At 39.5% G+C, this 23,038-nt stretch overlaps 2 protein-coding genes across 2 annotated transcripts; one reads left to right on the top strand and one right to left on the bottom strand.

Annotated features, from left to right (window-relative positions):
* Window positions 1-780: 780 nt before the first annotated feature.
* On the bottom strand, window positions 781-9,465 carry LOC117302296 (protein brambleberry-like). The gene is made up of 12 exons (XM_033786174.1): window positions 9,109-9,465; window positions 8,293-8,421; window positions 7,192-7,377; window positions 6,523-6,627; window positions 5,769-5,886; window positions 5,522-5,638; window positions 4,730-4,909; window positions 3,964-4,170; window positions 3,282-3,444; window positions 2,861-3,067; window positions 1,367-1,564; window positions 781-1,220 (listed from the first exon to the last, which is right to left on the bottom strand). The coding sequence occupies exons 1-12, from the start codon at window positions 9,376-9,378 to the stop codon at window positions 1,100-1,102; spliced, it is 2,001 nt and encodes a 666-aa protein (XP_033642065.1). The 5' UTR covers window positions 9,379-9,465; the 3' UTR covers window positions 781-1,099.
* A 177-nt stretch (window positions 9,466-9,642) lies between these two features.
* Window positions 9,643-19,262, top strand: LOC117302297 (fumarate hydratase class I, aerobic-like). Its single transcript, XM_033786175.1, has 12 exons — window positions 9,643-9,689; window positions 10,501-10,714; window positions 11,795-11,922; window positions 12,307-12,445; window positions 13,021-13,121; window positions 13,686-13,892; window positions 14,343-14,469; window positions 15,294-15,484; window positions 16,082-16,192; window positions 16,754-16,960; window positions 17,562-17,681; window positions 17,954-19,262. The coding sequence occupies exons 2-12, from the start codon at window positions 10,537-10,539 to the stop codon at window positions 18,170-18,172; spliced, it is 1,728 nt and encodes a 575-aa protein (XP_033642066.1). The 5' UTR covers window positions 9,643-9,689; window positions 10,501-10,536; the 3' UTR covers window positions 18,173-19,262.
* Window positions 19,263-23,038: the final 3,776 nt, after the last annotated feature.

Below are 23,038 nucleotides of genomic sequence, written 5' to 3'. Positions count from 1 at the left end.
ATGTACCAGGGTGTCTCTTTCAAAAAGTTGGCCCCTACCCCCCCCCCCCCCCAAAAAAAAAACCAAATAATGAGTAACCATCCTTTGAGACACCCAAATAGAAACATTTGATTCTGATGTGATACTAAGTAAACAGACAATTGTAGCGAAAAAGAGAAAACAAATGCGTCAGCTTTATTTTGCGTTCTAATAAAATATATATTTGTTGCAATAGAGCTTATTATTAAACAAATTCATTACAGTTTTAAGTTGCAGATTGATATTCTTTAAATCAAATTTCATAATATAATTGTCTGTAATTTTATATAGCAACACAAAGGAACATTTTACAAAAATATACAAACATTGATAAAGAACTCTGGACTGGGCCCTTTTTCATAAAGCTTCCTAGCACAAACACATTGCTTAGCAGCGAAAAATCTGCTAAGAAGAAACAGTTACCATTCAAAGAACCATAATTTTTGTGACTGGTTCTCTACTGATTGTTGCTTAGCAGAAAATGATGCTAAGCACCCTTTTCTGATTACATAGACAGCTTTATGAACCTGGGCCCTGGTTTAAACACATACAGCAGCGACAACAAAAACAAAAAAAAACCAGTTAAACCAAATTTCATTCTCATAATAAGCTCAAAGTTTAACTAATTTCTGTTTACATTGCATAATGAACTTGTTTTTTATACAACAAATCAATTTCAAGCTCATTGGCACCCTAAAGGGTCTGGGTACCTTTTGTTGGACACAAAACACAGTGTCCACAGATTTACATTTTACCCACACAGCTTGAAAATAATGATGGTAGAAAGCTTCCCTTAAAATATTACTTGCTGAGGTGCTGTAGTTTTTGAGAATGAGTAAATTAAGTCACAAAAATTACTTTAGCATGTAAAACGTATTTTCATGACATTGTTTTACTAATTTCTCAAAAGCTACAGCACCTTAATATTTTAAGCTTTCTACTCTCATTATTTACTATCATTATCTTCAAATGGTGTAATCGTTTAAATTATATTTACTCAATCTGTGGACATTGTGTTTTGTGTTACAAAAAGTACCCAAATCCTCTAGATTGTATTTACTTACTCTTCAGTTCTCTGAGTTTAGTTGCTGTTGTTATGGCGATAACAATAGTCAGACCCCTGGGAGCAGGTCATGCGGCAAGGTTGACCTGTTTTTGTCAGACCATTGCAGAGTCGCTTTCCAGGTGTACTTGGTCTAGAACTGTCCAAAAAAAAAAAACAGATTACCTTAAAATGTCCACTATTTTGTTAACAATTAAAACTTATTTTTTTTTTTTATTTTATTAAAATTGACAAATAAGAGTGAGATGTGCACAAAAGTGACCAACATGGAGGTTCGACATTTACCTTGTACTGTTAGGAGTTCCTTCTCTTCGTCTCCGTGGTGATGGAGTCGCCTGGGGTAACTCCTCCAGGGCAGAGCCAAGGTGTCTCTTAGCAGGGTTTCCTTGATGCCGGAGCTCTCCAAAGACAATAGCAGAGGCGGAGAGAGGCATTGGTGTCTTTGTGGAGGAGCTGATCAAGGGAGTGTCTTGATTGACTTTGCTGTAGGTTGAGAAAAGTACCTTGTTAGTACTTTTTGTTTCCACTCCTAGCCCCTTAAATCTATACATTTAATAGGCCTTGCTATGTGAAGAAATTAATTTCTAGTTCTGTTTCATTCTACCCCCCCCCCCCAAAAGGACTTAAACTGTAAAGATTTATAGAATTTCATTGACAATAAAAATTACTGAGAACAATACATTTGGTATTAGAATGATTGTACTTTAGATTAAAGGCAGTGGACACTATTGGTAATTACTCAAAAGAATTGTAAGCATAAAACCTTTATTGGTGACAAGTAATGGGGAGAGTATGATGGTATAAAACATTGTGAAAAACGGCTCCCTCTGAAGTGCCATAGTTTTTGAGAAAGAAGTAATTTTCCACAAATTTGATTTCGAGACCTCAGATTTAGAACTTGAGGTCTCGAAATCAACCATCTAAACGCACACAACTTCGTGTGACAATGGTTTTTTTTCTTTCATTATTATCTCGCAAGTTCGATGACCAATTGAGCTCAAATTTTCACAAGTTCATTATTTTATGCAAATGTTGAGATACATCAACTGTGAAGGCTAGTCTTTGACATTTACCAATAATGTCCACTGCCTTTAAAACAAGTAGTTTTATGCACAAGATAAATACAACAACAGATAACAAACGAAAAACACAACCCAAGAGAAAAAGAAGAACTAAAAATACAGTAAAGTCTGATGGAAAAAAAGAGATCAATAATTACTGAAAATATAACAAGTACACAATAAAAACACAACTGATAGTAGATCCAAATACATGTATTCTGGTTGACAATAAAACAAGTAGTATAACTTTCTGCAAAAAAAAAAAAATTAACTACAGATTTATTAACAACTTGCACCGCATGAGGCTGGGGTTGATTTCACAAAGCATCAAGATTCAACTTAATAAAATAATTGGCCAGAGGTTCGTTTTGTGACATCACACTTTGCTTAGGAATTTCGATCAAGCCCTTCATGAAATCAAACCAAGGCATACAAAGTTTCCTTTGACCCTTCATCTACATCTTTTCTTGCTGATCTTGAAAGTCAATCAATTAATCAATCAATCAATCAATCAATCAATCAATCAATCAATCTTTAAATTTGTAAGGCGCTAATCCAACAGTCGTTGCTCATAGCACCGTACAGTAGGTTTTTCAAAAAAAGGGTGAGATTTAAGCAAAGTTTTGAATTTTGTTAATGAAGTAGATTGCCAGATGTTCCGAGGCAGATGAGTCCACATCCTTGGTGCTGCGATAGAAAAAGTTTAGCTTCCACTTACCTCTTTTTCATGGAGTATGATTTCTCAAACGTCATATCTAGATCGGTCAGTCCAGTTCCGGTCATCGTTGCGTCCTGAGAGAAGCCACTAGACTCGGACATCATGTCAGTGTTATATGTATATGAAGACATATCACCTGTTATGGCCGAGAGGTCAGAGGGCAATGTGTAGTCTTCATCATCATCTGAATACCCGCCAAAACCTTTGCTGTAAATTCAAGATAAAGGTCCAAAGTCTTTTATAATACGAGTGAGAATTTACCTCTTTCTCAAAAACTTGTTTCTCACAATGTTTTATATTATCAACAGCTCTCCATTGCTTGTTACCAGTCGAGTGAGTTTTTATGCTCACACTTATTTTGAGTAATTACCAATAGTGTCCAGTGCCTTGAAGCACTGAAGATGCGACCTACACTACTCACCTTATCACAGATCTGTTGATAGCTGGTGGAAGAGCAAATATAGGACCCTTGTGATTGCAACGACAGACTGTTTTTTTGAGGCCGTACTCCCTTGGAGGCTTGGCGCCAATTGATGGTTTTTTACTACTCCAAAAAGTCTTGAAGACTATGACCATCCAGTTTGCTAAAAAGCAAATAATGAGTCATAATAAGTCATCAAGAACAGATTTACTTTTCGTGAAACTCAGATTTAAACATCCAGTGAAGATTTAAAAAAAATAAAAGTTGGTAGCTAAAAAACCGAGAGGGGTAATTCAGTTCCCTTTTTGTATGGAGATAAAGCCAATAAGCCATTTTGAGATATGGTAGACACATAATATATACTATGACACTGTTAGATTTGGTTAAACTTTTCTGAATACACCCAAACCAAACAGTGCACTCCTACAGTCAAAGATAATGTTCACCATATCTCAAAAAGGCTACAAGAGTTGAGCAATGTCAAACTGCAGAGGCTCACAGACTTTATACATCATTTTGAATTAGACATCTGAAGGTCAGGTCAAAACAAAGGCAAAGTCTTTCATATTTGTAATGGCAAGTTTGTCTCTTTCAAGAAAACTTGAAGGTACAGTGAGACCAATGAAAAAGTCTTGAAATCAGAAGAAAATCCTGATAAATCACACGAATAGATTATTCTTACCGATAGCAACCCCAGTGATGAGAATGGTGAGGCCAGAGAACTCAAGACCCACTCCGTGTCTGATCTTGGACAGAGCGTTGATGGGTACTAGGAGTAGGAGAACGATGCGGGTGAATGCTGGCGTGTGAAGGAACGTCACACAGAGAGAGGCGAGTAGGAAGTAGGCGACGTGTGTCACACAGGTTGAGATGACATTCATGTTATTACCTGGACACAAGGGGTGAGATTGGAGGAAAAAGACAAATCCTAAATATTGGACGACAGGCTTAAAAAAAATATAAAAAAAATAAAAAAACATGAAGGCCTGAGGGCCACTTCAAGGTGTGGGCTACAATCAACTCTTTTTCCAGGGGCCGTTGCTACCTACTCCTTGGGGTGAAACAGGGTTACCCCACTGTACAGTCCATACGGATGTAGACTTGGGTATCATCAATCAGAAGCCTGGCTGGTAGAGCGGCGGCACTACCTCCCCAACTTTACAAAGTAATCATGGTTAAGTGTCTTGCTTAAGGACCAGCAGCAGATTTCACGAAACGCTATGATTAATCCTATCTCACATTAGGGCAAGAAACTCGTCCTTATGACGTTAGGCTGCATTAAACACATCATAAGTTAGAACAAGTTACTAACTTAGGATGGGTTCAATACAGCAAACGTCTATGGATACGAAACTTAGCTCATCCTAAGTCCTAAGATTAATTCCAAGTAAGGAGGAGTTTGGTGAAATCGACAGCAGGACTTGAACCCACACTCATCAACAACTCACCTAAACCACCAACTAGAGTAGTTAACCAGCCCAGCCTTTCATCAATCCCGGTTTGCATTTTGTTAACTAGGTTTAATAAATAGTTAATGGTGTCGTTCATCCTCTTCAGGTTTTCAAGAGTTTCTGAGTAATACTGGAATGTTTCTTCTTGGTGGATAGCAATGTGATTCATATCTCCATCTGGAAAACAAAAAGATTGATTTTAAAATATTTTTAAGTGAAATCTCAGTTTAGAAAAGACACAATACATGATGTTAAGTTTTACAGGTAACTCGGGGATAACCCGGTGCAGTGCATGCTGCAGGACCACTTTGGTAGCACGAGTACTTTTCAAACAATGTCTTACAGTCCCCAAGAAACATGTCAACATTCAAATTTGAATGCCTTTTCTTCTTGGAGATTGCATGGAACTGTTTGCCTGAGTGTAAATTGCTTTGTATGACATCATGGCTCTAAAGACCAATGGCATTGAGGTCATCCGTGATCTGGAAATAAAGGTGCGGAACAGGCCTCGTGTACGCTCCAATAGGGCATTGAAACGTACTGACGGTTGGTTTTATGAGTTGAAGGAGATAACAATAAAACTGCTTGTAAGGCATCCTTTTATGTAGAACATTTGAAAGAAATAGCTATTAAATATTTTTAAGTTGTTGGAAAAGCAAGAGTGAACAGCTGTGTTTTTTAGTTTTTGCTGGAAGAAGGTGATGTTGTGCATTTGTCCGAGGTCTTCAGAAAGTGAATTCCAAATTCTTCCCATACTTCTTAAACAAGTCTTACAGAAAGCAGTCTTACCTAATTTGTCCCATACTTCCTTGGCTTTGATGCGAATGCTGGCAAGATCGCGTTGAACATCTTCATGATTTCTCTTCAAGTTTTGGTCTTGGCTCAGAAGCTGCTGCGTTGCATTATCTGGAAAAAATCCAGAAATCAGAATCTCAAGTAACAGAACTTACCATAATAGTAAAATATTTCATACGAGGATTCAAACAGACTTAAATGAGAATAAAGCATAATTAATAATTTCTCCCTGAATCCTTACCAAGTTGCTGTCGTATGCTTTCTGTCATGGTGGCTAGTTCTCTATGGCCGGCCGCTATAAGCGTTTTCTCGCTAGTCAGGTCTCTGATATTGCTCTCAATGGATACATGCAGCTGACCCTGTAGGATAAAAGTGACACCAGACTTCAGCTCATTCAATATGATAAGGTTAAGCATGACCGTGTCGAACTGGTGGCTACAGCTTTGGCTATGACTGTTGCTATGGGTGTTGCTGAGGACCATGTGAACTTTGTTTACAATGTGACCTTGTACATTCTTTGAGTATTCTGGCAGGCACAATACTGCACAGGTCATAAAATGTCAACTTTCCCACATTATGGGAAAGTTGACATTTTGTGTCATAATTTTCACATAAATCCAAGAATTATGAAAGTAAAAGCTGGCATGTTTTGAGATGTGCCCCTTGTCATCATATCAAAAGTTGATAAGAATTAGTCAGCGAAATCTCCATAAAATATAAGATTTTATGATTTATTCCATTAGGCTGTGTACAAATCGTGCCTGCAGGAAGTCCAGGCTTTGTGGCTCTTTTGTAGACATGTGATGTCACATCGTCTATGATGATGCTGAAATCTAGACATAGCCGTAGTGCAGCCGCATATTCTGACATGGCTTTAGATTGTGTCTGAATCGACGGACTCGGCAGTGGCTATGGTTAAAATAAGCTTAACAAGTTTCTGCTTAGCAAAAATAAGCAGGATAACTTCTCGGAGATGGAATCTCTTGTAAGTTTACCTGTGACTCCTTGAGGACTTCTTGTTTGCTGAGGACCTCCTTTTGTCCGTCAGCCATTATCTGTAAGGTGTCTGTCGCCACATTCTGCAACGCATCTTGACCTTCCTGAAGGACAGTCAGAAGAAAGGGATGTACAAGAGGGTTTTTAACAACTGAACTCATCAAACTCTCTGAAGAACTACACCTTAATCTTGGTGGTAAGAGATCTTTTTTTTTTTTTAACCAAACCAAATATTTGCCAAATGTATGCTTTGATAAAATATCATCCTATTTACTTATCTGGTTGGTCTCATTTGTCAGTCTGTCCTTGTCCAGTCCTAGTCTTGTCTGTCTCAGGGTACATTTGAAAAGCACCATGCTTCAAATTTTCCCAAAGAATAAAGATGCCTCATTATGGCTCTGGCCTGTCTGGTAAAACTATTTATATTCTAAGTTTGTACCTTGTCAAACTCTCCAGTTAACTGGTTTTTAATCTGTAATGCAGGCATGTGAGTAACTATCAATGAAAGAAGAGGAAAAGAGAAAGTCTGGCAAGAAAAGAAGAGGAAAAAACAATATTCCTCTTCATTTGTACACAGAAAGTTAAGGAAATAAGAGGCAAATCAGCGGAAAAGAGGAAGTCTCACATGCCTGGTAATGCAAAAAGCCTTGGTATAAATCTATACTCACTTGTAGATTCTCCATGATATTCAGCTGGTTTGAAGCAGTTGCAGCAAGCTGGTTGACGGCAAAGCGTGTCTGTCGCTGGAACTGTTGCTGTCTAACACCGTAGCATACAGAGCGTGATCGATCACTTATAATGTGGTAAGTATTCCACGTTGTTGCGTCCATACCTCTGGTGCACTCTGCTAACGTCTGAAAATAAAAATAATTATTGATCTTTTGTCAAAATAATAAGAGAATTTTTTTTATAATATCAAGGAAGGGATTGCAGGTTGACCCTTTTAAAACAAACCTTAATTTTGGTTTTGATTTTCAACTGATCAATAAGTAGAAGTCGGTGGTCGTTTAAGTAATAAAAACCACAGTTAATGAGATCACACTGCTGAAAAATGTTTCGCCCGTAGAAAAGTGTGACGTGTTATAGACAGAGTATTCGTCTCAATACCGGTCTCCCCCTCGGACATTTAGTTAGGGTCTCGGACTATCTGGTCTTGACTACAATACTAGCAGTTCATCATTGAAAGGGCAAGGCCATTTTCATTTTGCAAAAGGCACTTCCATTAAGAAATCTTAGGGTCTATTGGGGGACTTTGAAGGGGCATCAAGGTCATGACTAGGGGGAACAGAGGCTGTGACCTTCATGTAATTTAAAACCTGCACTGTTTAAAGACACTGGACACTTTTGGTAATTGTCAAAGACCAGTCTTCTCACTTGGTGTATCTCAACATATGCAAGAAATAACAAACCTGTGAAAATTTTAACTCAATTGGTCGTCGAAGTTGCGAGATAACTATGAAAGAAAAAAACACCCTTGTCACCTGAAATTGTGTGCTTTCAGATGCTTGATTTCGAGACCTCAAATTCTAAACTTGAGGTCTTGAAATCAAATTCGCGGAAAATTACTTCTTGCTCGAAAACTACGTCACTTCAGAGGGAGCCGTTTCTCACAATGTTTTATACTGTCAACCTCTCCCCATTGCTCGTTACCAAGTTAGGTTTTATGCTAATCATTATTTTGAGTAATTACCAATAGTGTCCACTGCCTTTAAATGCCTAGGCTCTATATAAATCAGTTTTTAAAAACTTGTTTTCATATCTGCTGTTACCATTTCTTTGGTGCAAGTAAAAGTGGAGCGTCCTTCTGATTTTGATTGACAGTTGAGCAAGGCCACGCCCAGTTTACCAAGCTCCTCCTCTGTTATGTCATTGCAAGACGACTCCAATTCGGCGATTACCTACAAACATGCAATTTGGAAATATTTAAGAATAATTATCCAACTGAAGTTTCATGAAACTTTAGCTCAATTTAACACTGTTCATTTGAAAACACATGGTCCAAAGATTTGATTGGTTTGAGTTGAAAATGCAAATATTTCCATGAAACAAAACTAAAAATGTAATTTAAAATGAGAAAACATATGGTGAAAGTGAAGTATTTTTGTTGAAAATAGAAAACAAATAGCAATTATTAATATATTTAGGGCCTATATAGTAAGGCCGTGTCCGAAACGGCGACTTCGGCTACAGCTACGGCTAGATCGCGTGCGTCTGCCTATTCTTCAACACTGGTAGACGCGCTGATCTAGACGTAGCTGTAGCCGAAGTCGTCGTTTCGGACACGGCCTTACACTCACATGCATTTTTATTATAAAACTTAAAAGTTACAAATAAATATATTTTGTTAACAAATAAATAAACAAGGCTTATGCAAAAACTGATTTAAAATAATAATTCAATCAAATTCATAATTCATGCTCATTTCAAAATAAAAATATTCAATAATTATAATATTATAAAAATAACCAAAAACTACAACACAATATACAACTTTAAAGTTTAAGTTCTTTAAAAACAGTAAAGAAATTGTGTAAAAGAATAGACTGTTTTCTCCCAGATTCATGTAATAAGGTAAAATAACTAACTCTATGATGACAGGTATCTAGTACAGACAACCCAGCCATGTACTCTTCGCCCGCTTTCAAAAATCTCGACTCTGCTGACTTCATCTCGAACGGTACCGGCTTGCCGAGGTTTGCTGCCCCCTGGGATGATGTCGAAATCCCTCCACCGTCCGGACTTTCATTTCCGTGTGAATCCGGTGCATTTTTCTGTCCGAAAACCCACGAAAACAAAGATGCCGTGGCACCCCAGTTAAGCACCGACAACACACAAATACCAAGGATAAACTTCATTGCAGTGTGTTCAAAAGAAATCGCAGTATTATGTATTTTTTTAAAGAGAAATATTCAACAAATTGTGCTGGAAATCTTTGAGTCAAATATGGCGCTGTGTTTATGCCACTAACCATTCCGTTTTTTCATTGGACAGTTAAAAAGATCCTAATCTAAAGCTTTCGTTGATTGGTCAAAATCTGCATACATTATAGCCCTTTAACTCAGACTGGCACCTAGCCTTCTCAGGGAACAATAAATTGCAATTGAGATACAGTGACCAGGCTGTGGTATGCGGTACCGTTTGCAGTGACAGACGACCCAAAACGCCGGTAAATATTTCCAAATTTCACCCCTTTTTAAGAGAAACTGAAGTAACATAATTGAATGTACACATAAAAGAGAATAAACCTGTATTAACTGTTATTTTTCAAAAATATAAAAGCAAACCGATTGCATTGTTTAGCATTACGTTTTTACGATGAACAAGTTTTTCAACGCAGAAGATTGTTTGCAGTGCTCCTGATGATGAGTGAATGCTATTTTGGTTTGTTTGCTGGTTTATTAACATTGCTAGCCCCGCCCCAGCCTCAACATTATTTTCTTTAAAAAAAAACACCTGGTTCAGTCATAAGACAGACATATTTATTCATTTATTTCACCTGCTAAAGCACCACTTTTTTATTTAAAACGAAGCAATTATGGAATTTGAGTGAGTTAAAAAAGTTCTTTCAAAAAAGTGTTATTATATAAAATAAGAACTTAATTGTCATAAATTTAAAAAGACAAACTAACTAAACTTTTAAAAGTCAAGAAATAATATTTTTGATAAATTGTTGAGGCCTTCTTGATTCATTGGTTTGAAAACACATTGAATTTGCCCCACAATATATGCCAAAGGAGTCGTATTGACACATTGGTTAAATAATATTGATAGACTTTCCCTAGAACTATGTGAGTAGAGTTAGTTTGCTATTGTGGTTAAGAACGCAGAACGAACCTCGTAGTTCTAGGAGTAGACTATCCCAATCCCAGTTTCACTTCAACAGAAGTCGTCTTAATTTATTGATATTTAAACTAACTTGCCATGAAATGAAAACTTACCCCCAAAACTTTGTGCATTCCCTGTTCTGTTCTCTACAGTCATCAAATCTGTGGTAAGAGCATCACACGACGAGAATGTGGACACAGACTTCAAGATCAGGATTGTTGCTTTGTCAACGATGCCTGTTGCAGTCTGCACTGTGTCGCAGCAAGGCTACTGCAGCCAAAGCAGCACCTGCAGTTAAAGCTTTCCACTATCAAGACATCATGAAGCCAGAATCGACCCTTGATATTCCATACAAGAAATTGACAGGTACTAGTTGTGATAATCGTAGCCCTCCATACTTTCCTCGGGAGGATGGAGGGTAAAACGATGTGATATTCGTAACCCTCCATCAACTGCCCTCCATACTCCAATACTCCTGTCTTGGGATGGAGGGTACGATTATCGCAACAAGACAGATACTAGATACTCGGCTCAGGCCACCTTGGCTCCGCGGTTGTTTTGATAAATTGCGTGTGCTTTGCGTACACGCTCCAGGGCTTCAGACAAAAGAACGGAGCCTGAAGCCAAATCCAAAGCTGAAGCAGTGGATTCGAAAAGGGCCATAGAAAGAGAAAGGGAGGATGGAGAGTTGCGATTACGATTTAAAATAAAATTTCAAATTTAAATAATCAGATATTATAGATGGAGAGAGAGAATCTGAATGATTAAATTTATCCTTAGCAAAAAATGTGGCTTTCAATCTATAAATTAATCAGATTCAGTAATGTGATAATTGTAACCCTCCATCCTCCTAACGGCCGAAGAAGAAATAGCAGACCGACCAAGTCTCACGCATTAGGCGTGAGACTCAGGCATTTGGGCTCTGTCTCACGCTCACACACACAGGAACCGATTTCTTTCGCATTGGGGCCAGACCGGGAAAAAATAAAAATTAACGACAATGTATTGCTTCAATGATTGTCCACAATTACATTTCTGCATTATTTGTTTTTTTTTAAAAAAAAAAATTTTTAAAAGTTGGGCGGCGATTTCGAATTTTTTTTTTGGGGGGGTGGGGGGTTGGTGGTGACCTTTGAAAAATCTCACGCAAAGCTGGCCTCTGGACTTGGCATCTCTGAAATAGGGTTATGATTATTGCTGCATTGGGTTATAATGCTACAGAACAACTTCAATAAGAAGTGTTTTGCCAGCAAGGACACAAGTGTACGAGTAGAAATGGAACCCACTTTCCGGTGACACAGCTACCAGAACTTGAATTGGATGCGCTAAACTGTTTGGCCACAACATTATGCCCCCCCCCCCTGACAATTGTCTGCAGTTCTAACATAGTTTTTTCAAAATTCCTGACTTATGGGATCTTGTCTTTTTTGTTTCCTGATCATTAAGGTGATTTTGTATCGACTTTTGAAGTCAAAGGGCGCAAGATTCTTAGTGTTGCGCCGGAGGCACTGAGGGTAATCACAGCACAGGCAATGGTTGACATTGCACACTTGTTGAGGCCCAAACACTTACAGGTTGGTATGGCATCTTTTGGAATGTCTTGGGAATAGCCTAAGGGTAGAGTCATCATTCGGTTACGGTCAATGTAATGTTGATTTCTAGGCAAAATTATCAGGAACGATAGAATAAAAGTCACTTGTGAATGTTTTAATTGAATACAGCGTCTACTTATTGAGAAAATAGCAAAATATTGTCACAGTATCTTCTTCCAAAAATGCAAAGTCCATCCACGTTTAGTGAGGTGACAGCGGGGGTACCAACCACATCTCCGGTCGAATTTGTCTTAGACATTTTAAAGATTTTGCATTCGTACAAAGAAAAGATTTGCGTGTCGACTTTTGAGCTGAGATATATGAACAACGTTCAAATGAGTAACTGTTTTTTGTTGTATTCACCAGCAATTGTCGAGTATCCTTGATGATCCTGAAGCTTCTAGTAACGATAAATTCGTCGCTCTGGAACTTCTGAAGAATGCTAACATAGCGGCTGGTATGGTGCTCCCGGGGTGTCAGGACACAGGCACGGCTATCATCATGGGTATGTATGTCTGTATGTTTGTTTGAATGATATTCTCATCAAGGGAACTCGGCAAACTCCCACAGCGGATATAAACACCAAGCTGGCAACAACCAATCTCTCTCATACAAAAATTGGTTTAACGTCTATGATTATGAATCGCACAAATAAAGAAATTGTGATTCAGTAACTAGACAACAATATTTATTCTAGTCATTGTGAAATAAGCGGTTAGCTGGGGGATTCGAACCCACAACCTTGTGATTGCAAGTCGTGCAGTCTAACCACTTAACCACGCTGTCTGCGTTAGCTTGATTTACTGAAGTAGGGTTGAGTAAGCAGGGTTTGCTGTTAGACTGGGCCTTTGTCTGTACCCGTTAGGATAAAGACAGGTACCTGCTACTCAGATCCATGATTCCATTTGATACACTGATATGATTGGATAAACGTGCAGTGACATGAACTTTAAACCATCGAGGCCCAAACAGTACACTCCTATCACGTCCGCCATAGAATTTGACTGAATGTGAAATGATTTTAAAATCAAATAAATGGGAAGTGTGTAATTCAAAATTTGTATCTCATTAATCTTGCAGGCAAGAGAGGGCAGAATGTATGGACAGATGAAAAAGATGAAGAGCACTTATCTAGGGGTGTTTATGACTCCTACACTCAGAGAAATCTGCGCTACTCACAGGTAAAAACAGAAAAATACAACAATCCAGCCTCTGCCTTTTCTTCAGATATTTTCATGGTGTTGATCACCTGTGTGTCTGACCCAGTTCCTCTAACTTTGAAACCAGGCTTTCTGCTTCTTTTCTGAGACGTAAAACAAAGAGCCGTTCCAAAAGCTTCATTTGTCAAAATCGCTGCTCGCACGAAAAAACATCAAATTGTTTTCAAATTCATCCTCTTTTTTTTGTGTCTGCCTGATAAAAAAAGAAAATGTTATTTTTCTTCAGGCACAACAAAAACGTATGCTGAGGATACTGATCCAAGCACTTTTTTTTTTTATTCTTCAACTTTGGATTGATAATAGGTTGGCAGGCCATCATTCCAAAATACCCCTTAAAATGTGAGCCTATTTTAAGACCTGTATGTCAGCAAAAATAATAGTGGCTTCTCAATGACTGTATGTCAGCAATGACTCTCGTTCCTGGCAAGATACTGATGTAGTCAGCATTCCACAGGTTCAATTTCAAAAGAATATGTCATTAAATGCCGCCCTCTCTTGACCATTCTTTTCTCCATCACCACCCAGGTCGCACCCCTCGATATGTTTAAGGAGACGAACACGGGCACCAACCTCCCAGCTCAAGTGGAGATCTACGCCACGCCCGGTAACGAGTACAACTTCCTCTTCATTGCTAAAGGAGGCGGGTCGGCCAATAAGACATTTCTGTATCAGCAGACAAAGGCTCTTCTTAACCCTGAGAAACTGACTAGTTTCATCAATGAAAAGATCAAGGTGAAAACAGTTGGTTTGAAGACGCCCCCCCACCCCATCCTTCTTGTCCCGGAAGAGGAGGATAAACATTAAGAAACAAAACAAACTTCAAAACCATCAAATAAATGAGGTCGTTTTTCTTGAATAAAAATGGCCAAGATAATGTTACTTGTTTGAATACATGTTTTGACACCCCTATGTTTCGACACCCTCATGTTCGGACACCCCCCATGTTTCGATGCCCATGTTATGTGTGCTGCTAAACCTAACGCTAAAGCTGACCCTAACCCTTACCCTGGTGTGTAGACTGAGAGCAGTCACCTGTTTGCCGATATCCGAAAGAAAGAAAAATAGAAACAAGAAAGCTTCAAAACCACCAAATATATCAGGTAACTTTTCTTGACAAACAAACCAAACTGACATCAGACAAACATTTTTTTAACTTGTGTTATTTGACAATGTTGTTCTTAGACAATCGGGACATCAGCCTGCCCACCGTATCATTTAGCTTTTGTCGTTGGAGGTCTCTCGGCTGAGATGACACTCAAGACAGTCAAGATGGCATCCACAAAATATCTTGATAATCTTCCAACTACAGGTATGTCATGCCTCTTTGAAAAGGTACATGTGAATGCTGAAACCTCCAAAATCCTTTTTTTTTTTGGTGTTGCTTGAAGTTGATGGATACAGTATTGTTCGTTAAATTTTACTGCAGTATGACTACAGGCAAATCAGCCTTAACAGAAAACAAAGGTTGGGTTATCAGAGAGTGGAACATAGAATTGACTTGTAATAGGTTGTGGATAGAACAGGTATGTTTTTACCCATACAGCGATATGAACCACTGTGTATGCTCAGTATTTTCCAAAGTCCTGTGAAAGAAAAATACGCAGACATAAAAAATACTGGGGTGCGACATGAACCCAGGCCCTTTGCATAAGCAGTTGTCTTACCATTTGACACCCTTAAAGGCCCATGCTTTACCAGCTTAACTAGGCCAGTAGGTAGAGGCAGTTTATACAATCCTATATTTAGCAGTGGGGACCTGAACAGATGTTGATCTAGCATCAGGGTGAAAGAGGACTTTATTTGTGTTTTTACCCTTACACCAAAAACACTGGTTACAAAAAAGTACACAATATTAATAATGAACCGTTTTTATGTGCCGCAAAATTACAATGAAGTCTCAGAGGGCTTTTGGAAAGTGAAAGAGTGAAAACCAAGACTGTTGAATACAAAAATTATAGAAAATGCAGAAAGAACTACAAAATGCATAAATGCAAGTTATTTCACAAAAACATGTGTCACAAAAATAAAGCATTTTAATTGTTTATGTGAGGCAATGCCTACTTTCCTCATTTTATAAGGGAAATGAGTTCTGACTTTTATTTAAATTGTTTCAACCATTTTTGTTTCAAAAAGGAAACGAGCACGGTCGAGCTTTCCGTGATCTTGATATGGAGCAGAAGATATTAGAGTTGTGTCGAAGTACGGGCATCGGGGCTCAGTTCGGAGGTAAATACTTCTGTCATGACGTCAGAGTGATCAGGTTACCTAGACACGGAGCGTCTTGCCCCGTGGGTCTCGGTGTGTCCTGCTCTGCGGACAGACAGGTGAGTTTTCTTTGCTGCAAGCGTTTTGGGTGTTTGAAACTTCTCAAAAAATGTCCAGGAAAGGTGTTTGAGGATTTCCAAAGGTAGCTGACAAGCTTGTATCAATTTAACATGTTGGTCTATCCCAACATATGCATAAAATAACAAATCTGTGAACATTTTTTGGCTCAGTTGGTCATCAAAATTGCAAGAAAATAATGAAAGTAAAACACCCTTCTTACACAAATTTGTGTGCTTTCATCCAGATGCCTAAAATAGGCTTCAGGCCTGAAGTCTTTCTCAGATTCAAATATTTTAGTTATTTTCTCAAAAACTATGTTACTTCAGAGGGAGTTTCTCACAATGCATTATACTATCAACAGCTCTCGTTGCTCTTTACTAAGGAACTTTTTGTGCTAATATATATTTTGAGTAATTACCAAATATGTCCAGCCGTCAATGAGTTACTTAGGACAAGTTCAGTTCCAGGTCCGAAGACATTAGGACGCAATGAACCCATCCTAAGTTAGGACGGGGTACTCGTCCTAACTCGGAATAGGATTAGTGTTTCGTGAAAGCGGCTGCAGTACTTTTAAAAACATTTAAATTGTTTTCTAGATTCTTGGTAAAATCACGGAGGACGGTGTATTCTTGGAGCAGCTTGAGACTGATCCAGGGAAGTACCTTCCAGAGGTGGAGGAGGGCCATCTTGGAGGAGAAGTTGTCAAAGTAAGAACGGACAGATGGAAATGGCAAGAATGATCAAACTTTTCTTGTCAGTGGTTGGGCGGTTCTGATGCAGAAAACATATTCTGAATGTTGAATTTTGAATCTTGAATTAACAATTTATTCAACAAAGAATGTATACTTAAAAACCAAATACTTTGCTTAATATTTTGGTTTGATCTTTGTAATTTCAAATGATTTCCAATATTTTTGGCTGATTTCAAGATTTCTCAAACATACTTGAGCCTTCAAATTTTCCTTCAATATTAAACTTATATCAATTTAATTGATTTCAAATCCATTAGATTTTACATTTGTTTTTATATCAGCCAAAATTAAAGAAAACTAAACAAATACATATAAAGAACAAGTATTTCATTAAAGACAGCGGTCAAAAAGGGACAAAGAATTAATCCACATTTTGACCAAACCTGTAGTTTTGTTTTCCATGTAGTTTGTAATATCAGCGGAAACCCAGACCTGGTCTCCAGTTTCCAGGAGTTTTCACATTTTGCTAAATCTCATTCCTGTCTTTGTCTTGGATGTGTCTTACTCTACTTCCAGGTTGATCTAAACCGACCCATGAGTGACGTCCTGAACGCTTTATCAACCTACCCGATAAAGACTCGTCTTAGCCTAACGGGTACACTCGTGGTGGCACGAGACATCGCTCACGCCAAATTACAAGAGCGGTTGGACAATGGAGAGGGTCTGCCACAATATATGAAAGATCACCCAGTCTACTATGCAGGGCCTGCCAAGACCCCTGAGGTAAATTTTACAGGCCTGAAGGTGTGGGCTAAGAATCAACTATTTCTCCAGGGGCCGTTGCCACCTATTCCTGGGACTGAACAGGGTTACCCCCACCGCCCCCCCCCCCCCCTTTTCAGTCCATTCGGATGTAGGCTTGGGTATCACCTATCAGAAACCTTTCAGCTGGTAGAGCAGCTGAAAGCACTACCTTCCCAACTTTTACGAAGAAATCATGGTTAAGTGTCTTGCTTCAAGACACGAGTGTCACGACCGGAACTCGAACCCGCACTCTGCTGATCAGAAACACTGCAGAGCTTGAATCCGGTGCTCTTAACCACTAGGCCAATTGGGTGAACACAATTCCTGGAACAGGATTTGAACCTGCTACCTCTGGAGTATGAGCCAGGTCTATACCAACTCTAGCCTAACTTTGTGGTTTCCCATTTTATGTCAATATCTTTATGGGGGAGGCCGGTGGCAATTGGATGTAATTCATCTTCGAACAGTTAGGTACTGTGATGATCGTTTGAACTGATTTGTGTACGCCAATTTGACGGGAAAATAAGAAATTGAAAAATGCATTGATGCAAAAATTGAATAGTGATTTATTTTGTTCCAGGGTTACGCCTCTGGATCGTTTGGCCCCACCACAGCCGGGAGGATGGACTCCTACGTCGATGGCTTCCAAGCAGCAGGTGGCTGCAAGGTCATGCTTGCCAAGGGAAACCGCAGCAAACAGGTAATGTCTGTCAAAAACAATTAGATGTCACTGTTTACTAAAACGATTTACACCAGTGCCAGTACCCATTTGTACTCCTGGGTGGAGAGAAGCAATTATGGTAAAGTGCCTTGCTAAAGGACACAATTGTCCAGACTGGCCAGGCCAGGTTCCAAACCCACATTCTGTAAATTACAGAACTAAGTCCACCGCCCTAAACCGCACTGGCACGACCGCCCTGCAAGAATGTAATCTGTATTAATATCAGACTATTTTTTTGCTTGTGTGACTAGGTAACCAAGGCCTGTAAGACCCACGGGGGTTTCTACCTCGGCTCTATCGGCGGGCCGGCAGCCATCTTAGCACAGAACTGCATCAAGAAGCTTGAGGTCCTGGAGTACGCTGAGCTTGGAATGGAAGCCATCTGGCGCATCGAGGTGGAGGACTTCCCAGCGTTCATCGTAGTCGATGATAAAGGAAATGACTTCTTCAAGGAATGGCAGTTAGAATGAAGCAGACCTGGACCCAATTTTATAGAGCTGCTAAGGGGATGATTTTGTGCTTATTCGATTTCAAAGTGCTGCTAACCGTAAGCACATGAAAGGGCATGCAAACCTTCCGCTGATTCTTACTGTATCAAAATAAATGGCATAACAATGTAAATCCATGGCGAATGCGCGAGCCGACCGCCTAATTTACCTATGAAATACACTTATGATTAAGCAAATCTTTTTGCAAAAGTTGCCATGAGATTTGCTTACCGATAAGCAGCGCTATGAAATCGACCCCTGCTTGTTCAGTAATGTAATCAGACTATGGTCGTGTTTGATGAAGTAATTATTGGCTCGGTGCCATCACGCATTAATTTGCTTTGGCTGCAATGTTGAATAGTCCTTTTCTCGGCTGCGTCACCGTAGCCATAAAGTCGCTTGATTATTTTTATTTAATTAATTTGCTGCAACAGCTACCGCATGGCACCTTCATACATGGACTAGATTTCAAAGATCTTTTGGAGATCTTCGGAAACTAGAGTTTCTAAGTTTACAATATTTGTAAACAGCATCACAGAAGGAGACATGTTTTGTATAGTTTATCAACCATGCCAAAGCCATCCAACAATCTGAATATGTTTGGTCCGCATAGAGAATACTTAGCTCAGTTGTCGTCTGTGTCTGCTGTGCATGCCCGCCTTCGATGTCAGCTGTGACCAATGAGGGGGGGGGGGGACAGAATCACCTGCCACAACCCCACCCACCCCCTTCTGTGGTGACTCCACTGTGGTTGATTATATTATTTGACATAATGAAGGACTTTGGGCAAGTCTATATAGTGTCTTTACATAACTTTAACTAGCATGCTCATCAGAAACTGCAGCTATAGAAAACCCTAAGGGGGACAAACTCATGACTAGTACAAGTCTATGAATGGTCTCAATAAAGTTGGAAAGCTGTAATAGGTGATGGCATCTTTTGGCACAGACCTTTTATTTTCTTCATTAGAGTTCAAATTTATTGTCCTAAATATGTTATTTCACGAATTATATACAAAACGTTAATATTTTATGAAATGTATATAAGAATTAAACAAAAATTACTTTTAAAATGGATTTTCTTTTGACTGTTTTGTGTGTCAAATTTGACAAAGTTTGAAAGTTGTGTACTGGGTATAAAAAAATGTACAATTGACACATTGTTGTATAGTAGTTGAATTAATGAACACTCGGCAAAAAAACTCACTTGATACTTAGCAATAATAATGTACATTCAGTACAATTTTTCATTGTCTGCAAATGAAAAGCTACCGTATGGCAAAAAGGGAATTTGTGTCTCGCGCTAAGGCCCCCAGAAAAAAATACCAGTTGATCATCCCCCCTCTCCCTAAAGCTTTTTTTTTTTGAGGCCGCATCCTTTTTGTTATTATTTTTTAGTTTGCTTTTTTCTTAAAAAAGACAAATTTCTGTTTAATTCTCGTCAAACTTTCTAATCTTTTTAAGGACTTGTAACTGCATGAAAGGGGTGGCTTTAAACTGAAGAATTGGCGGCCAGTTTAAAATGTTTGGCGGCCGACCTTTGAAAGAAATAAACAAAAAAAAAAGGCCCTCATCCTCCTCTTTTTGGAGCTCGACGATCAACTGGTATTTTCTTCTAATTGGCTTAACTGTAAAAAAGAGGAAGACTTTCACAAAAGTATATCATTTAGAGCATTTCACTCTTAGGAATGGGTCTTGTATTTTGACTTAACGTGTGTTGAGGCAAGGATGTTCGTCTGGTTATCTCATTGCTCATCTCAATATCCGTCACTTCAACATTCTCATTTCTGTGGTTGTTCATGCCCTGAGCGACTGATGTAAAGTCTAAGAAACTGGAAGTGTCCAAAGAATGAGAGCGTCGCCTCTTCTGTGCCGGGTTCGAAGGAGATGGAGTCGAAGTTGTCTCAGTTCTAGAATGAAGGTTGTGGTTTGTATGAGTTTCGGTAGGCTTTGAAGCATTTATGTCTAGCTTAGATAATTTGTTTCTCGTTGGTATTTCACCTCTGCTGTTAGGCCTAACATCATCCAAGTCTTTATGTGTTTCTTGGGAACCTAGACGTGTATGATCTCCCTTGATCGTCGGCTCGGTGTTAAAGTGGGTGGGACTTAATATGTCAACTGAATCGGGTACCAGCTCAAAGTCCACATATTTTGGCTGCGCTGGCAATTTATCATCAGTGCCAAGCGTTGTTTTCCGTTGGTGACAATTATCATTTGATTCTTCGCATTCAAAGTAATGGATGCCAGATAGTTTATTCTCTGGCAGATTCTGTATAGTTTCACTGTTGTTGTTTGACTGTGGCTTCCCAACATTCCCGACTTTGCCGTCATTACTCTGGTCGTTGGTTTGGCTACCTCCTGATCCAGCATTAAGCCAGTACGGGATTGTCAGGTTATACTTACCCTTTCTCCTTTTACTCCCCAGCTTAAGCATAGGTGGCTTGCAGAACAGTGATGCAACAGAGCTATCCGAACTCATCGATTCGTCACTCTCTGATCCCCTGCCAACATCGTTATCAGAGGGAGTAACACTGATTGATGGGACCGTATTTTGCTCATTGCCTGGCTGCTTTTTGGCGGGAGTTAAATTAATGGCGCGAAGGAAATGTCTGTACGTGATATCACCGCTTGGTGTGTTTTCATCAACATCACCCTCAGGTTGTTCAACATTTGAGCATGCTGTTGCAGTTTCGGAATAGGACTGGTCATTTCTTACGTTGACAGTCATCTGATTGGATACATTTTCGTCCCATACATGCATGTTGGATTTTTCTTTAACGTTATCCTGTGTCTTAATAGTGACTTTTGATCCATCGAATTTTCCAACAATGGGTTCATTTGCAGCCCGTGCAACAGCTGCGATTAACAGTTCTTCTCTTGCCGGCTGTACATGTTCTGGCCGCATTATGACTTTCTGGAACAACAAATTTAATACCTTGGGATCTTCTGACGTCAGCCCGTGGAAAACTATATCTTTCTCCAAGGGTTGGTCTGAAACTCCTCGAGGCTTGAAACCTCCACCTACATCTGCTTCTCCACTGCGGAATCTACTTGCTATCTGTTGGTCATCAAAGGGTTGGCTAGAAACATTTCTTGTCCCATCGCCTCGTGTCAAAGGAATATCTGAAACTGACCCACTGTACACCTGGATATCTGCGGGTCTTTCAGTTTTAGTGTTTGACTCCTCTGGTATTTTATCTTCGATTTTGTGAGGACGGTGAAATTGATGTGTACCATTGGATACTGCATTGGCAGCTCTTTCATTGACGACATCATACCTGGCGTCTGTCATGTTAATTGGGATGTTATTCAAAGAAACACTTTCATTTTGTGGTTCCTTTTTGGAAATAATCCGGTGGTGGTTTTCTGTCGTAATTTGAGCCTCATCAGCCGTTGGTAGACGATGCAAAACTTGAATTTCTTCTTTGTTGACGTGTCTGCAATTCGTCTCATAGCCATTTGGTCTTTCTACATCTCGAGGAACATTAATGTAGTATGATGAGAAATTTTCCACGCAAGTGTGTTTGCCATCAGTGACATTTGACGTCTCTGTTGTCGTCACAACCTCTTTAGTCTTTTCGCCTTCTCCGTTGTCACTTCTAAGAGACAAAGACCTCTGCAGAAGTTGCTCACAGTGTACCTCCAGATGCTTCAAGGAGTCCATGCCTCGACCAAGATGCGGAAGTTCAGCGTTAACAAGGACACCTTTTTGTCCAGTCTCAGCTCCTACTAAAACAATATCGTTGTTGAGCATCTCGGCTCTGACTTCATTATAGTCTGCATGTTTAACTACAGGAGGCACACTCATCTCTGGTGCCTTATTCTGATCTGAGAGCCGTCCTCGCACCGCTCTTTCTTGCCCCGAGACTTCCTTCTCACCCTCTCTGATCGAACCTTGATCAAGATGACAATGAAGGGGATAGCTTTGACCAATCGTCTCCACTGTGTTTTGCTGTTGTCGGCAGCCAATACCCAAGACTAAATTGGCAGCCTCTTTGATTGCACCTAGATCAGTAGGATCCGAATGGGAATACCCTTGATTAAGCATCCCCATTGCACCGTGTTGTCGACTGCCAACCCTTTGAGCTATGTGGTTTTCCGGATCATGATAAACAATGCGTTGTTCATCATTGATAAAGACAGGATTGGTGACATTTCTCTCTCGCTGATAACATTCCAGTGGCAAGTTAGATGCAGACTTGACATGAATTTGATCCCGGCTGAATAGTTCCATATTTTGATTTGAATTCTGAGCAGGATATTCAAAGTTCCTATCCTGCACCTGACGCATGACGGAGTCGTCAGTGATAATAGTTTCTTCCTTTGTCCCTCTTTGCTCTCTCTTCTCAACCCTCGCTTCATCTTTTAGTCTCTTAAGACGTTCTCCCTGTTTCCTCAGAACCCGTGGCTTTGTACTCTTCGGACAGACAGATATGGTAACTTTTCTCTCCAGTGCGGTGGAAGTTTCTGCTGCGGGGTGATCGCATCGAGCCGCCCGTTGTTCTGCTCTTCCACGTACCCGTCCATTCTTCTCCGCAAAGTTGCTTGCTCTTTGGTGATTTTCTTGTTCAGCAAGCATCCTTTCATCGTGGTTTGCATCATCTTTGCAATCGCAAAGAGCACATCTATTGTTGTCTTGTAGTGAGGAGATGTAATAGGCCTTCCCGTTGATAATGTAAACAGGCATAGGACCTTCACCCGAGTCTGTAAAGATTGTGCATAACAAAAGTGTTAGTTTTTTAAGTTTTTATCAAAAAAGAAACGCAAAGTAAAAAATATTTTTTTTTTTTTTTCAATCGGTACCATTTTGATTAATGTATTAGTAATTAGTGCGATAACATCGATATAC

The sequence above is a fragment of the Asterias rubens genome, chromosome 18, assembly GCF_902459465.1.
Source record: "Asterias rubens chromosome 18, eAstRub1.3, whole genome shotgun sequence".
Lineage (NCBI taxonomy): Eukaryota > Metazoa > Echinodermata > Asteroidea > Forcipulatida > Asteriidae > Asterias > Asterias rubens.
This window is presented reverse-complemented; position numbering and strand designations above follow the sequence as displayed.

What these genes read in the sequence shown, in the direction of transcription:
- LOC117302297 (XM_033786175.1), top strand. Translation starts at nt 10,537, where the DNA reads ATGTGGACACAGACTTCAAGATCAGGATTGTTGCTTTGTCAACGATGC. An exon ending in AGGCACGGCTATCATCATGG is followed by an intron (nt 12,446 to 13,020) that starts GTATGTATGTCT and finishes TTAATCTTGCAG; the next exon opens with GCAAGAGAGGGCAGAATGTA. An exon ending in AGGGAAACCGCAGCAAACAG is followed by an intron (nt 17,682 to 17,953) that starts GTAATGTCTGTC and finishes TTGTGTGACTAG; the next exon opens with GTAACCAAGGCCTGTAAGAC.
- LOC117302296 (XM_033786174.1), bottom strand. Translation starts at nt 9,378, where the DNA reads ATGAAGTTTATCCTTGGTATTTGTGTGTTGTCGGTGCTTAACTGGGGT. An exon ending in TTACTTGCACCAAAGAAATG is followed by an intron (nt 7,378 to 8,292) that starts GTAACAGCAGAT and finishes TTTTATTTTCAG; the next exon opens with ACGTTAGCAGAGTGCACCAG. An exon ending in AAGTCCTCAAGGAGTCACAG is followed by an intron (nt 5,887 to 6,522) that starts GTAAACTTACAA and finishes TTTATCCTACAG; the next exon opens with GGTCAGCTGCATGTATCCAT.